The sequence below is a fragment of the Hoplias malabaricus genome, chromosome 2 (genome assembly GCF_029633855.1).
Source record: "Hoplias malabaricus isolate fHopMal1 chromosome 2, fHopMal1.hap1, whole genome shotgun sequence".
Classification (NCBI taxonomy): domain Eukaryota; kingdom Metazoa; phylum Chordata; class Actinopteri; order Characiformes; family Erythrinidae; genus Hoplias; species Hoplias malabaricus.
In genome coordinates this window covers 79691268-79707175 of record NC_089801.1, presented here as the reverse complement: position 1 = coordinate 79707175, position 15908 = coordinate 79691268, and the positions used below count along the sequence as shown (strand labels likewise).

Sequence of the window (15908 nt, the reverse complement as noted above, 5' to 3'; positions counted from 1 at the left end):
AGATCATAACACTGCTCAGTCTAGAACCCACTGAAGACCCCCAGATCATAACACTGCTGAGTCTAGACCTGACCCACTAAAGAGCCCCAGATCATAACACTGCTGAGTCTAGACCTGACCCACTGAAAACCTCCAGATTATAACACTGCTGAGTCTAGACCTGACCCACTGAAGACCTCCAGATCATAACACTGCTGAGTCTAGACCTGACACACTGAAGACCACCAGATCATAACACTGCCTCCAGAGGCTTGTACAGAAGACACTGCATGATGTGGGCATCACTTCATCCACTTCCATTCTGACCCTGATACACCCATCACTCTGAAATAGGGTCGGTTTGGACTCATCAGATCACATGACCTTTCTCCACTGCTCCAGAGTCCAGTCTTTATACTCCATAGTGAACTGAAGCCTTGTTTCCTGATTAATCTCTGAGCACTGGTTTTCTAAAGACCACACAGCTGTTTAGTCCTAGTCCTGTGAGAAATGCTCTTACTTTCACTGTTAAACACAGCAGTGAGTTCTACTGTCCATTTTATACCATTCTACTTCACTAAGTGTTTGTGTGATCTCTGATCAGGATCATTCAGGAAAAAAACAAAACACACAGTTGACCAGAATTGATGGTCTGCAGCTTCACAGATAAACACAAAAACTCTTTTTTTTAAAACTGAATTTAAACTGAAACACCCCGAATAACAGAATAACTTCAGGAAGATTTGACTAAACTTTTACATTACACTCAACAGACTCTCTGTAGACGACATTAAAATATTCATAACCAAAGAGTCAATGTCTGTAAATGACTATAATAAATAAAGCTCTGCTCTGATTTTTAGCCTGTATGACTGATAACACCACTCTGGGTATTAAAGTCTGCTCTTCAATCTGTTGACAATTGATCCCGACCCATTTAGATGCCCCGAAATTATAGGAATACAGAGATAATGATGGACTAGTCGACTCAGTTTCAGGATACAGCAGTAGTGTAGGATCTTTCAGTCTAAAGTGTTTCAGGATTGAGGTCGTAGAACTGTTGTACCAGAGTACTCCTGTACTTCCCTTGTGATGGAATTTGTTTATTGAAATGATTCATAATAAATTAAAGGTATAGTTAATTTCATCTATATCAGCAAACGCCATATATGCTTGTGTGACTAACGTTGTTTTCCCTTCTTGAACACTCTGTGAAGGCAGCAGGCTTATGTGTGTATGTGTGTTGGATAACGGTGTGCTGGCACATCTTGACCTTCAGTTCCCTTCCTCTCTGTACTGAGTTGAGATATCTGAAGCTAGTTGAAATGTTCTGGAAGGGGACTCTCGGAGCAGAATGTGTCAGAACATCACGGATAGTTAGAACCAGAGTTGTTTCTCGGTTGTTGGGGCAAAATTTCTTAGTGACTAAATCAAGAATTATTTAAAAAAAAAAAAATAAAAAAATAAAAGTTCACACTGCGGCTCTCAGATAAGCCAGGATTATGGCATTGATAGTGTAATGTATGTCCCATTGTGGATAAAATATTTTGGATTTTCGAATACTGCGAGCCTCAGTGTGAAATATCTGAAATAAATTACACTGAAGTAAAAGGTCTTTGAGAGAACTGATTATGGGATCCCAAGTTAGTAAATGGGACCACGAGCCTTCAACGTTGACCTCAGCTATGTGTTTAGTTATGAGAAAACAAATAAGGGACGGGGTGGACACTCAGAGACACCTGACAGGGAAGAAACTAATCATTATTATTCTTTATATGCTAAACAATTGAGCTCCACCCCTTTTGGGCTCCTGCTAATTATAATGAATGTACATGGCAAGGCATGTAGAAAACCTCTGCATTGTACTATGCTCATGCACTGAGTAGTGCAGCTGTTATCAGAACACCAGTGGGACTTTCAGACACCTCAGCTGGAACACCCCTTTGAGAAGGAGCTAGCTGGGGTCCCTGAAACACTGTGGGCTAAAACTAAGGATAATGTGAGTTTAATTAAAGAGTGTGCACTCGTAACAATCACTCCAAAGAGCTCTTATAGGCCTAAACAACAACAATGCCCTCTAAAACCTGAAGCCATGAAGGGTATAACATTGGTTTTTCAATCTCTATTGAAAGCAGAGGTAATTATTCCATGTCTGGACTCCCCAGTTAGAACACCTATATTCCCTGTAAAAAAGCCCGGCCAGGATGAGCGGAGGATTGTTCAGCATTTACAGTAAATGCTGCAGTTCAAGCTCTAGCACCCAAATTACCAAAGCACCACACTATTTTGTCCCAAATACCTTCAGACCACACAAACTTTACAGTAGTAGATTTAGCAAATGTTCAGTTTTTAGTGTACCAATACATCCAGGTATGCCTGGGGCGTGGCTCGCGACTTTGGGTACATGTGGAAGCAGCGTAATTTTCTGACAAGCTCAGGCACAAAAATAAAACATCACAAACTGATAAATGATCTACTTTCTGCAATCTCAGATTGCAGTTGTTAAATGCGCGGCACACACCTCAGCAGATGATTTTGTCAGCAAAGAAAAAGCTTTTGCAGACTATGTAGCTGGACACACAGCTTGCACTACGCTGGTCGCCACCATTCAGTTTTTTGTGACAGACCAAGAGAAACCAACCCTGCGGGATATTCAGTCCACCGCCTCCAGAACAGAACAAGCTCAATGGTCTAAATTGGGGTGCACTAAGCAAAATGATGTATGGGTCCACACTACTACAAACAGACCATGTCTCCCAAAAACATACATGAAAGGGCTGATTGCTATTACTCATGGAAGATCTCACATGAGCAAAGTGGGGATTATAGGGATGATAGCCAAAAATTCCGCTAGCGCTGGGGAAGTAGAAAGGGTTAATGGAACCATTAAAAATGGGCTTGCAAAACAAACAAACAAACAAACAGGCCTTAATTGGGTTAAATGCCTCCCTCTGGTCCTCTGGCAAAGCAGAACCATACCACAGAAAATAACTGGTCTCAGTGCCTTTGAGATAGTGTTTGGCAGGCCTCCCAACACGGGGTTAAGTCCACCTCCACTTGATAATCAGTTGCTTGCCCACTCTCTCACAACGAATTTCATCTCGTTGTATGAGACGCTTCTGTCTGTGTCTAAGCAGGTGAAAGCAGTGCTGCCACAACCAGCCAATCAGCCCTTCCATGACCATAAACCAGGTGACTGGGTGCTGATATGGGACCTCCGTAGAAGAAGGTGGAACCAGCCCAAGTGGACCGGACCCCACCAGATGCTCCTAGTGACACACACGGCCATGAAAGTCGAAGCACAAGGGACGTGGGTACACCACTCTCACTGCAAGAACGCTCCAACCTCACCTGAAGAAACGACGACTTAAGAATAATGATAATGATGATCAAACCCAGAAGGGCTAGTAATGATGGCAGTAGGTCTGCTGGCCATCATAGGGACATTTGTTTGATGAAAATAATCTGTATGATTGATTAGAATCAAAGGGGGGAATGTGATGGAATTTGTTTATTGTAATGATTCATAATAAATTAAAAGTAGTGTTAATTTAATCTATATCAGCAAAAGCCATATATGCTTTTGTGACTAATGTTGTTTTCCCTTCTTGAACACTCTGTGAAGGCAGCAGGCTTATGTGTGTATGTGTGTCAGATAACGGTGTGCTGGCACATCTTGACCTTCAGTTCCCTTCCTCTCCGTACTGAGTTGAGATATCTGAAGCTAGTTGAAACAGTCTGGAAGGGAACTCTCTGAGCTGTCAGAACATCACAGATAGTTAGAAACAGAGTTAACACCTGCGTAATGTAATTTTGTTAATGGCCATATGAGACAATAGAATGATATTTGTTGTATAATTAGGGAGGGGCAAGGGGTATAAAGGCCTTTTGAGAAACTGTTACAGGGGAGAAGGAGAATAGAAGGGTCTATGCACTGCATTTCCTTACTCCAATAAATGTATTACTCACTTTGATACCAACTAAGAGACTTTTAATTTCTATCACAATTTTCCACCACACCCTGAAACACTGAACGTACATTTCTGAAGACTCTTCTAGAAACAGTCTACAATCCACATAAAGAGACTGTTATATGGAGCTTAGTTTTACTTCAGTGTCTCACAAGCCTTCAGCCTGAGAACAGTTAAACTGAACAGTGGAGGCAGAGCAGTGAAGGGTGATACTCTAACCATTAAATACTACTAGAGCAGAGCAGAGGCTAAATGAAGAAGGAACAATGAGCTGCAGAGTTTTATAGAAATACAGTAACAGCAGATGACATCAGTAACTGAACACACAAATACAGAAAGCTGTCCGTACCTGAGTGTGTCCAGTCTGCAGTGTGGATCCTGCAGTTTAACAGAGAGCAGCTTCACTCCTGTGTCTCCTGGGTGATTGTATCTCAGATCCAGTTCTTTCAGGTGTGAGGGGTTTGAGCTCAGAACTGAAGCCAGAAAAGCACAGCCTTCCTCAGTAACTAAACAAAGAGACAATCTACAGAGAGAGAGAGAGAGAGAGAGAGAGAGAGAGAGAGAGAGGTAACGTGAGAGATGTGGCATTTACTCAGAGCAAAACAAGCTGCTGTTTAGAATCAAACCAACAAACACCAAATCCTGTTTAATTTACAAAAACACTTCAATATCAAACAGATTAAAATCTAAAGGTAAAAGATATTTTAAAAAGTCTAAATCTAAAGGTTAAACCTATAAAAATGTTTGAAAACCTTAACATAATTAATAAAAAGATCTGGATGCTTGTTTTCATAAATCTAAGACATTTTAGAGTCTGTTCTAAACCTCACTCAATAGAAATGAGTAAAGTTAGTATAAATAGAAATCAAATCACAACACAACATTATCACAACAGTGTCCCACAGAGGGATTATTACTAGAAGTAAATATGTACACATTAATCCAGCAAAGGTTTCTATACCATGACCTCCCCGTTTAAGTTATGATCCTAATTTTATTCATGTTTTGAAATGAGAGGTTTTTGACAGTTTGGGGGCGGGGTCAGGGCCATTCTTCTCAGTGAATGCTATTGCCTAATGTCTCCTGGTTCTGTGACTGCATCATAAACTGTATATGTCCCACCTACTGGGAGAAGCAGAGTTGCTGTTTTCCCCGGGACAGCACCCAGGATAAATAGAGTCGAGATAAGGTCATATTCCACTGTCTACAGTGGGTTCAGATCATAGTAATATGTGATAAACATGTGGAAATGATATTCACTGGAGGAAGGCATTAGAAAACTGAGACTGAGTCAGCAGTGAGGTTGATTCTATGAATCATTTACCAAGAGTTGATGCTCGATTCGTACTTCCAGATGCTCAAAGAATTTATTCATTCGTGAGTCGACTCCTGTTCACTAGCTACATTTACTTTGTAATCCATCCACGCTCACTCCACAAAGACACTGTGGGACGGCCTTGGAACCATTGGATTAGTTTCATATTTTACATTTTCCCTGTTTCAAAACAAAACACCAATAACCACGGTACACATCCTCCATGTATGTTTTTCTGTAGAAGGCTTCTCCCAGTAGAAGGGACATATACAGTGTATGATGCAGTCACATAACCAGGAGACATCAGCCAGTAACATTCACTGAGAAGAACGGCCCTGACCCCGCCCCCAAACTGTCACAAACCTCCCATTTAAAAACATTTAAAATGAAGAGGGTAAAAAACATTTGAGAAAAAAAACAAAACAGACAGTTTGAGAGTGAGATTATGATCTGTGTGTGAGCGCAATTCCTCTCTCTTTCTCTCTCTCTCTTTCTCTCTCTCTGTGCTCATGGGTTTCACATTTGCGATTAACTAACACAATTTTATAAATGTACAGATTTAAATGTTCCACCTGGTGTTACTGCATCCTCTATTTTTGACATTGATGTGACGCCATATGTTTCCTTTTACAGACACAGATTCACCTTAAAAAGTACTTGTGTTGTGTTTTAATCCCAATGGAGTGTAGCCTTGGTTAATGGTTAGACACCGGGCTTGGTACCGGAAGGTTGCTGGTTCAATCCCCAGGTCCAGCAGGAACATCCACGGCTGAAGTGTCCTTGAGCAAGGCACTGAACCCCAAACGCTCTGGTTGTGTGTTCACAGCCCCTAGTGCACTAGTGTGTGTGTATGTGTGTGTGCGTTCACATCCACAGTTGGGTTAAATGTGGAAGACACATTTCATTGTTCGTTATACAATGACAAATAATTGCACATAATACATTATATTATAATCTAGTAATCCAGTTTTCTCCTTAATATTTTATACTAGAGCTTAATTTATTATTATTATTATTTTTAAAAATGTTTAAAGTCAGGGTGGTGCAGCAGGTAGTGTCGCAGACACACGGCTCCAGGGACCTGGAGGTTGTGGGTTCGATTCCCGCTCCGGGTGACTGTCTGTGAGGAGTTGGTGTGTTCTCCCCGTGTCCGCGTGGGTTTCCTCAGGGTGCTCCGGTTTCCTCCCACAGTCCAAAAAGCACACGTTGGTAGGTGGATTGGTGACTCAAAAGTGTCCGTAGGTGTGAGTGTGTGAGTGAATGTGTGTGTGTTTGTGTTGCCCTGTGAAGGACTGGCGCCCCCTCCAGGGTGTATTCCCGCCTTGCGCCCAATGATTCCAAGTAGGCTCTGGACCCACCGCGAACTGGATAAGCGGTTACAGATAATGAATGAATTAATGTATAAAGTCAAGTATAGAAAATCAAGAATAAAATCCCAGAACTCTGACCTGAGTGTCTCCAGTTTACAGAGTGAACTCTTCAGTGCAGCAGAAAGCTTCTCCACTCCTGAATCCTGCAGGTCATTGTTACTGAGGTCCAGTTCTTTCAGGGAGGAGTTCATCAGTAAAACTGAGCCCAGATCTTCACAAGACTTTTCCCCAAGTTTACACACAGTTAGTCTGTAAAGAGAGAGGACATTACTCACTGAATAGTTACAGGAACATTTCTGAAAGGATTAAGAAACACATGTTGATTTCATTTAGAGGAGAAACAAACAACAACAACAAAAACAAACAAACAAAAAATCCCACTGCAGCTCATCTTTCCTCCAGTGGGGGGAGAAATACTTCATTTAAACATTAAAACACACAGTTTAACAGAACAAAACTGAAGCTTCACAGAAACCTCTTAGAGCAGCTAAAGAGAAATGCCTCAAATAACAAGATAACTTTAGGAATAACAGAGTTCAGTCTGATCTTTTACATTACACTGATCAGACTCTGTGTAGAACACATTAAAAGAGAAAAACCAAAGAGTCAGTGTCTGTATATCACTATAATAATAACCCTCTGCTCTGGTTCATAGCCTGTATGACTGATAATATCACCATGGGGAGAGTCTGCTGTTGACTGTTACTCCAGCAGTGGAAACACTTTACAGAAGTCCTGAAGTGTTCAGAGAGCAGAGATAATGTAGGAGAAGATGATCTGATTTTTGTGAGTAGTGAATTATAATCTAGGAATCCAGCAAATAACTATCTTAATATTTCACATTGTATCCTCTAAATAAACATGTTAATATCTATAAAACTAATATTGGCGAAGCATTAAAAATCAAGTCTGAACTGAACTCAGAACTGAACCCCAAACGCTCTGGATGTGTTTTCACAGCCCCTAGTGCACTAGTGTGTGTGTGTGTGGGTTAAATGCGGAGGACACATTTCATTGTTCGTTATACAATGACAAACAATTGCACATCATACATTATATATTACATTATTTAATTATAATCTAGTAATCCAGTCTTTTCCTTAATATTTTATATTAGAGCTTATATTAGACCCAGATACACATTACTCTCTCTCTCTCTCTCACACACACACACACACACACACACTTCTTCTGAAAAAAAAGAACAGTGGTTCAGTTATATGTAAATGGTTCTGATTTTACCAGTATGTAACAGCAGCACTAACTTCTGTATGAAGCCAATAAACTCAGAGGTGCTGCTGCCACTGTTCTGAAGTATTCATGTGCCAGTACAATTAATTAAAAGTTAATGAAAAGTTAATGAAAACCTTTGTCTTAAACACACATGGACATTTGATTTTCATTTGAATATTGAGAGACGAGGTGGAGCTAACACACACAACTGAATGTTCTGTTTATAAAATGTTCAGAAAACATTTGTTCACATTATTTTTCACAACATATATCGTATATCACTATTCAACTAAAATATATCGAGATATGATTTTCTGTCCATTTCGCCCAGCCCTACTGATGACTGAAGGATGGATTTATTTTTATTTCATTCAGTCTGTTTACATGATTTGTTATTTACACAAAGTACTAGACGTACAGGAGCACACACAGGAGGAAGCACTATAGTGAAGTTTGCTTCACAGTAAACTCACTATTAAAGAACAAATGAACTTTCTGCTATTGTTGCTCTGTATGTTTTCTGTTTACAGTTTAACAGCACAGCTATGAGTCTTTTGTTACGCAGGAAAATAACAGTATTTTATTTAAGGAGCATTATTATTTAATATATGCCAATAGTTTATTTTTGAGCAATGTCTCATGGACATCATCATTTGGGACATGTAGCTTTGACTCAGAAGTGCCCGTTTTGTTATTATCTCATGAGAAGAAAAATATTGAGATATTATTTTTGGTCCATATCGCCCAGCTCTATTAAATATATATTATTTAATATAATTCATATTAATATAACATTTATTTAAGTATTTTCAGTGTTTTATTCATATCACCAAGAATATTGTTATTGCCAAAATTAGGGCCATATCCCCCACCCCTAGTTGTGTTAATAATCCCAGTGGAGTGTTTATTATGATCTAGTAACACAGTCTTTTTCTCTCTATTTTATACTAGAGCTTAGAAAAAAGTAATGTCTTTTCTTTATGTATGAAGTCATGTTTGTGAAGAATAGAAAATGAAGAATAAAATCCCAGAACTCTGACCTGAGTGTCTCCAGTTTACAGAGTGAACTCTTCAGTGCAGCAGAGAGCTTCTCCACTCCTGAATCCTGCAGGTCATTGTTACTGAGGTCCAGTTCTTTCAGGGAGGAGTTCACCAGTAAAACTGAGCCCAGATCTTCACAAGACTTTTCCCCAAGTTTACACCCAGTTAGTCTGTAAAGAGAGAGGACATTACTCACTGAATAGTTACAGGAACAGAGAATGAACGAATAAATGAATGTATGAATGAACTTTATTTTAGCAAAAGTGAACACAGTAGAAAGCACATCTTAATGAGACCAGTCTCTCTCTCTGTCTCACTCTGTCTCTCTCGTTGTCATGGTAATTGAAGTTATGTAATAAAATAATTGTGGGAGTAGGACAACGCACAAACTCCTCCTCTCAGCTCTACACATACCCTGCAAACTCACGTCATTTCTGTGTGCATGTTCTTTGTGGGCGTGGTCTGGATTAACAAACGTGTACTAAGTGCTACTTTGTGCATGTTTTGAGAATTTGATCAGACTGGAGATTAGACTGAACAGATAAACACCTCCGTCTGGGTCCATGTACCTTCTGTTCTGTTCTATTTTTAAGTCAGATATTAAACAATGAAAAACAGATGGTTATTTGATTTTCATTTCATTCTCCAAATCCATAAAATGTAAAAATGAATAATATTTTTTACTTTAAATCAAAACATAAATTCGCAAAGAATAAGAAACAGAAAAATGGTCAGTCTTTTTATTTTTATCAAACCGTCGTCAAGGCAACTCAAGACACGTAAATACAAAGTGCTCACTTTGATGTTTTTATGCTTGCTCTTGTAAGGTCACTGTTGTCAGAGCTGTTAGTTTCAGAGCAGGGTATGAGGATATTCCTCATTGTTATGGAGGAGAAAAGGGTTTTCCCTGAGGTGATTCACTGGGGTCAAGCTATTTGCGCTTTGGAAATTGAAGGTAAATCCATCCCCGATTCAAATCCGAATGCACTTTTAGGCACAACATTGTTTTTATTGCGGAGAAATGAAATAATATATTGTACTAAAATTAACAAGTTATTATGATAATGTTTCATTTCAAATCACTTTAATGAGGCAAACACGCATTGCTTATCTTATATATTTACGTATATTTACGATTGTTTATATGCATTCTGGCAAAATGATACAGATGATAAGCCAAGGGGTTCTTCTGTTTAATGACAGTGGAATGATTCTGGCATCAAACTCATCAAAGTATTAATAGGGTATTAATTTATTTACAATTGGTACAGTACAATTTCACCTGTGTCTCTAAATCAGTCTTACCATTCAAAGACAATTAAGTGTTAATAAAATAAATGATTATAGTCAGAAATACACACACACACACACACACACAGTAATACCTTGATTTACCTTGAGTTTAATTCGTTCTTTGACCGAGCTCGAAAACTCAATTTGCTCGTAAATCAAATTAAAACTCCCCACTGAAATTAATGTAAATGTTATTAATCCGTTCCAGTCCCGCCCAAAACCACAGAACATTTTTTACGTGTTTTTAAATAAGAAAATGTACTTTATAAATAAAAAAATTTACATAAAAATAATACACAGTAAAAGATAATGTAAAGAAATAAACTGGTTCTATTAAGTGTGTTTACCGTGAAGATCAGACGAAGACGCTGGGGGAGGTGGAGGAGGTTGGGGGAGTTTTTCTTTTCGTGTTCTATCTCTTAATTTGCTCACTACACCGTTAATGCTACAATGCTATAAAAACAGTGATACGACTGAGATGTTTGCACGACAAGACAGGGCCGTCACTAGAGATGAATGATGAGGGGCTAAGCTTTAACCAGGGGGTCTGGGGTGAGTGCCTCATAGCAGAACATTTCTTTGACGAGGTACAGATTGAGCAAAGCCACAAGGAGCTAAGATAACACTAGTGTACACGTAGGGGTTCGATAAAGGGTGGTTGGATCACTCTTCGTTAAAAAAGAAACCAGATGGAGACGGATAATTTCCTGGCAGTGCTGTCTTTTATTTTTCCACCGTCAGAAGCCACACACTCACTCACTACTCTACTTAGTGATGTGTCGGTCGCGAACGAACCGCTTCAAAGAGCCGGTGTTGTGCCGAATTCAGCACCCCGGCCGCGAGATGCATCCCCGGCATATTTAGTCCTAAGGGAGGTTAATCGGCGTTTTATGACAAAACGGGCAAAATATCATGTTAATTTCCGTCAAAATAAAAATAAATCGCCTTTTCCCCAGTAGAAACACTCTAGATGTTGAGATGTAAAAAGAAAAGGTCGCTTGTAAATAATAAAATGATATAATCTACATGCACCGCTGCTTTTTCTGAAGTCAGCTTCGACTTATTCTACAACAAACGTGTACCTTCATTTTCTGACCACAATGAAACTCCTACACACCCTGTCGCAATTTTTATGGAATATTTAAACACTGGAAATGAATAGGAATATAGGACAAAGCAGCGAAGTGTAAATAAAATTACCACTTCATTACTGTACTTGCTAAATGTTATATCCATGAAAATGTACACATGCTGCCACTGCCTGAACATAACTGCAATATTAATAGTTGAATTAGAAAGAAATGTACTCAATTTTAATTCTGGCTACATTACTGTTATAACCATGAAACTTATACAGGTATTTTATATTGATCCTATAGGTGTACTGACAAAAACAAACCATATTTGTGTGTACAGAAAGAGAGTTATGATGGGGTGCTTTTTAAGGCAGTCCACCTGCCTGAAAAGGCACCCCCCCTTTATTCTGGCTACATTACTGTTATAACCATGAAACTTATACAGGTATTTTACATTGATCCTATAGGTGTACTGACAAAAACAAACCTTATTTGTGTGTACAGAAAGAGAGTTACAGGGGGGTGCTCTTTAAGGCAGTCCATCTGCCTGAAAAGGCACCCCCTCTTAAAAATGCTGTGTGTTTTAAAGTAGAAAGAAATAAGCACTTGATTCAAATACGATATTTTTTGAAAAATACAACCACACATTTATTTTATAATATAAAAACAATATATTATGAAAGAAAATATATTATTTAAACTGCACATGCAAATAAACATTAGAATCTAGAAACAAGTTCAAGCAAACTTGTAGCATAATAATATATTATTATGGCAATTATTTTAATGACAATATATACAAAAACATGTTAATAAATAAAAAACAAATATTAAACTATTAAAAACTATTATAACAACAGTTAAACAATTTTTTAATTATCCTAAAGTACTTTTATCTGAAAACGAACACAATACTGTATACATATATACATACCTTACATTTGCAAATAAACTAACTTTAAAAGATTCAAGTATATTTAACCAAAAAAACATGAGATGTTAGAAAGAAGAGCACCCCTATTTGCATGCTGGACACATGTAGTCTCTATGCAGTGTAGCCAGAATTAAGCAGGGGTGCCTTTTCATGTAGATGGACTGCCTTAAAAAGCACCCCATCATAACTCTCTTTCTGTACACACAAATATGGTTTGTTTTTGTCAGTGCACCTATAGGATCAATATAAAATACCTGTATAAGTTTCATGGCAAAAACAGAAATGTAGCCATTGGGTACATTTCTTTCTAATTCAACTATTAATATTGCAGTTATGTTCAGGCAGTGGCAGCATGTGTACATTTTCATGGATATAACATTTAGCAAGTACAGTAATGAAGTTGTAATTTTATTTACAATTCGCTGCTTTTGTCCTATATTCCTATTTATTTCCAGTGTTAAAATATTCCATAAAAATTGCGACAGGGTGTGTAGGAGTTTCACTGTGGTCAGAAAATGAACGTGATGAACTCTGAAAGAAGGGTTTGAAAAATGGCGGAGGCGGTCACAGCAGAGGATAATGTTAGCACAAGCTGAGAGAAATATGTACGACCCAAGTCATCAAAAGTATGGGAACACTTTACATTAACGCCTTCAAGGAACAGCGTTAGGTGCAACATGTGCACAGCTGATCTCGCATGGCACGGCAGCACAACACCACTGCATGAGCATCTGAAAAGGAAGCCTGTTGGAGCTGTGTGTGAAAGAGATGAAGTATAGTAAGTTAATTCTACTTTTTCTCTCACTCAATGTTACTAGAGCCTGCTAGAGTAGTTAAACATTTGTTTTTCTTAGTACATTGATATTACACTCACGTTTAGCGAACAAGCCTTAGCATCCCCCCGAGTTTTCTCTTCCACCTTAAATGTGTCAGCTCGACCAGCGGTTCCAAACAAGCCGTAGTTTTAGTCACGCTAACGTAAGCGACGTTAGTTTTTCTCTCCCTCAATGTCACTAGAGCCCGCTAGAGTTAAACAAGATGTCTCATTTTCAGTAAATTTATATCACTCTTGCATTTAGCGAGTATTCCGTTCCACCTTAAATGTGGCGGCGGTTACATTAGAGTTAAAAAATCCAAACATTTTTTAAAATAATATATTTAAATCCTTTTTCAAGGTCTTTTCTGACTGGCACTGTGTGTTAGTGTTTGAGTATCACAGCCAAGCGTATCTTACATTATAAGTGTATATTACATTACATACTCTGTGTTAAATATTGATAAATATAAAATGAATGTAACGGTTGGGTTAATTCTTCATGTAAACGCTAATTTTTAATAATGGTAGGTTGTGTGTTCCTTATAAAATTACAACATTATTTCTCTAAAATCTTAAATATCTTAACCATATCTGATCATATGTTAGTTGAATTTCCCTTTTACTCTCAGCACATGGCAGCATCACCCAATATCCATTTATGTAATTTCAAGTTGCCTGCATTGTTGTCTGCATTTTAGATCAGTAGTTATTAACTTAAAAAGGTGTATGTTCATATTTACACTTTCTCTCTCACCTCAGATAAAAACAGCCCACCATTGCTGACTATGTTTTGAAGAAGATCTACACACCACAGCAAGCAGCTGTTCTCACTGATGGTATCCTGAATACGCTAGTAACAGACAGGAAACCAAATTTGGCTTGATTTCTTTTTTATCCAATTAATAATCGATTAATCGGAAAAATAATCGACAGATTAATCGATTATCAAAATAATCATTAGTTGCAGCCCTACTGCCTTCCAAAAAATAGTAGAAGAAAATGTTAAATCAGTTAAATGTTTGTTGACAGTTGTGGTTGTTTTAATCACTACCGTTGAATGCTGCTGTTTTGCACTTTGCATTGTATTTGTTTATTTTATTACCCAGAAATGGATGATTATTTAATTTAATAAGCTATTTTGTAATACCTACCTTTTGGGTTCCATTGGCTATATTTCAGAGTTTACAAGTGATTTTTTATTAAGGTGTTTAAATAAAAATCCAGTTATTTATATTATTTATACAATTGAATGTGTGAGTGCAATCATTGAGTTATTACAAGACAGCCATAAAAACAATTGGCCATTGCAACACTATTTATTATTTTTAATATTGAACAATAATATTTTGTCCATATAGTCATGTAAAATGTAGGTAATATTGTTCTGTACCAGTGGAAATAAGTGGTAAAACAAAGAGCCATTTAGGAGCCGAAAGAGCCGGCTCTTTATGAAAAGCCGAACCAAAAGAGCCGAAATTTCCATCACTAACTACTCACTTCCAAGTTTTCCTTACATCATGTGACTTCTTCAACCAATCATAAATCAGGATGAATATTTGTGATAATAAAGAATAGTTATTCCCTTATATATTTGGACTTAACTTCAGCCAGAATAAAACTTTAAAATATAAAAGATAAAATAATTTAAAACTATAACATTTATTCAAATTTAACCCTTACACTAGTTACTATGGAGTGAGATCACTGTCTTTTATGCGAGGGCGCAAAAACCACACTAAGCAAGTCAGACTCAACGAGCACAGAGTCATGAAAACCCAGCGAAAACAGCGACAGTGATGTAGCTCCACGCTCTCGTTTCACTGTTTTCAGTGCGCACTCATGTTTTTTCCTCGCTTAAAAAATCTGAGCTCGCTCTCGCTTCTCCAAAATCCGCTCGCTTCTCGGTTTTAACAGGAAATACGTCACAGATTCAGAACCTGGTAACCGATTCCAAGTGATGGCACTCTTGAATCTGAAGCTTGAAGCACGCACACAAAATTCTCTCATGTTAAATACCTCATAAGGCAAGCCCACATGAGCCTCGCCTATGGAAAAAACAGGCAATGGATTATGGAGAGAGGTTAGTCTCAAAATACTTTACAAATGTGTAAATGTTAAATGTGTAAATGTTAATCCACAAATTAAACACAAGTCACAGATATGTTTCACTGTTCACAAATGAACACATCACACTCTGTGTCTCACGGTCTGCAGTTTGTACAAATACAGTTACATTCATAAACACGTGTTTGGTTTTCATAGATATATCATCATTTTATGTGAAAATAAATATATTTGTTTAAATTTACATTGTAACAAAAAATGCCTGCTGGCCACATTTGTGGATCAGGCTTCATTTGTATTTGGGTCGGGTAAAACGCGAGAGGAAAGACTCAAAATTCAAAAACCCGCGAGAGGAAAGACTCAAAATCCAAAAACCCGCGAGAGGAAATGAACAAATGCATGTCACGGAAAACTCGATTCACAAACGCAGATTCAACAATTTACAAATAAATTTTAAATTTGAGACTTCGACTTTACAAATATTTGCAATGTAAATTTAAACAAATGTAATGAAAATGTCTATGAAAAAAAAAACTACCAAAAATAAAACCCAAAAAACTAGTGTCATCAACATTTTACTACACACAACACACTAGAAGGAAAGATGCATGTATAAAGTATTTGTGATTAGGGCTGTTCCATATCGTATTGTTCATGATAATATCATCAATTTTTAAAACTATAAAAACATCAATATATCGTGACTTGTTTACGTAACGACGTCATGCAGTTACCCAGAATAAGGCGTATGTTCTTTACATGAGTCACTTAGACACAGTGAAGTATGATGGAAAGTGGCTCTGAGGTGGAGGAAT

The 15908-nt window shown here is 37.8% G+C and overlaps 1 protein-coding gene across 1 annotated transcript in view; it reads right to left on the bottom strand.

Annotated features, from left to right (window-relative positions):
- Positions 1–3662: 3662 nt before the first annotated feature.
- Positions 3663–15908, bottom strand: part of LOC136678335 (NACHT, LRR and PYD domains-containing protein 3-like) — a 35165-nt gene continuing 22919 nt past the window's right edge. Inside the window, exons 8-10 of the mRNA XM_066656360.1 lie at positions 4300–4473; positions 3949–4045; positions 3663–3737 (exon numbers count right to left, since the gene is read on the bottom strand). Of these exons, the coding sequence (XP_066512457.1) occupies positions 3663–3737; positions 3949–4045; positions 4300–4473 (346 nt within the window). The remainder of the gene's footprint in view (positions 3738–3948; positions 4046–4299; positions 4474–15908) is intronic.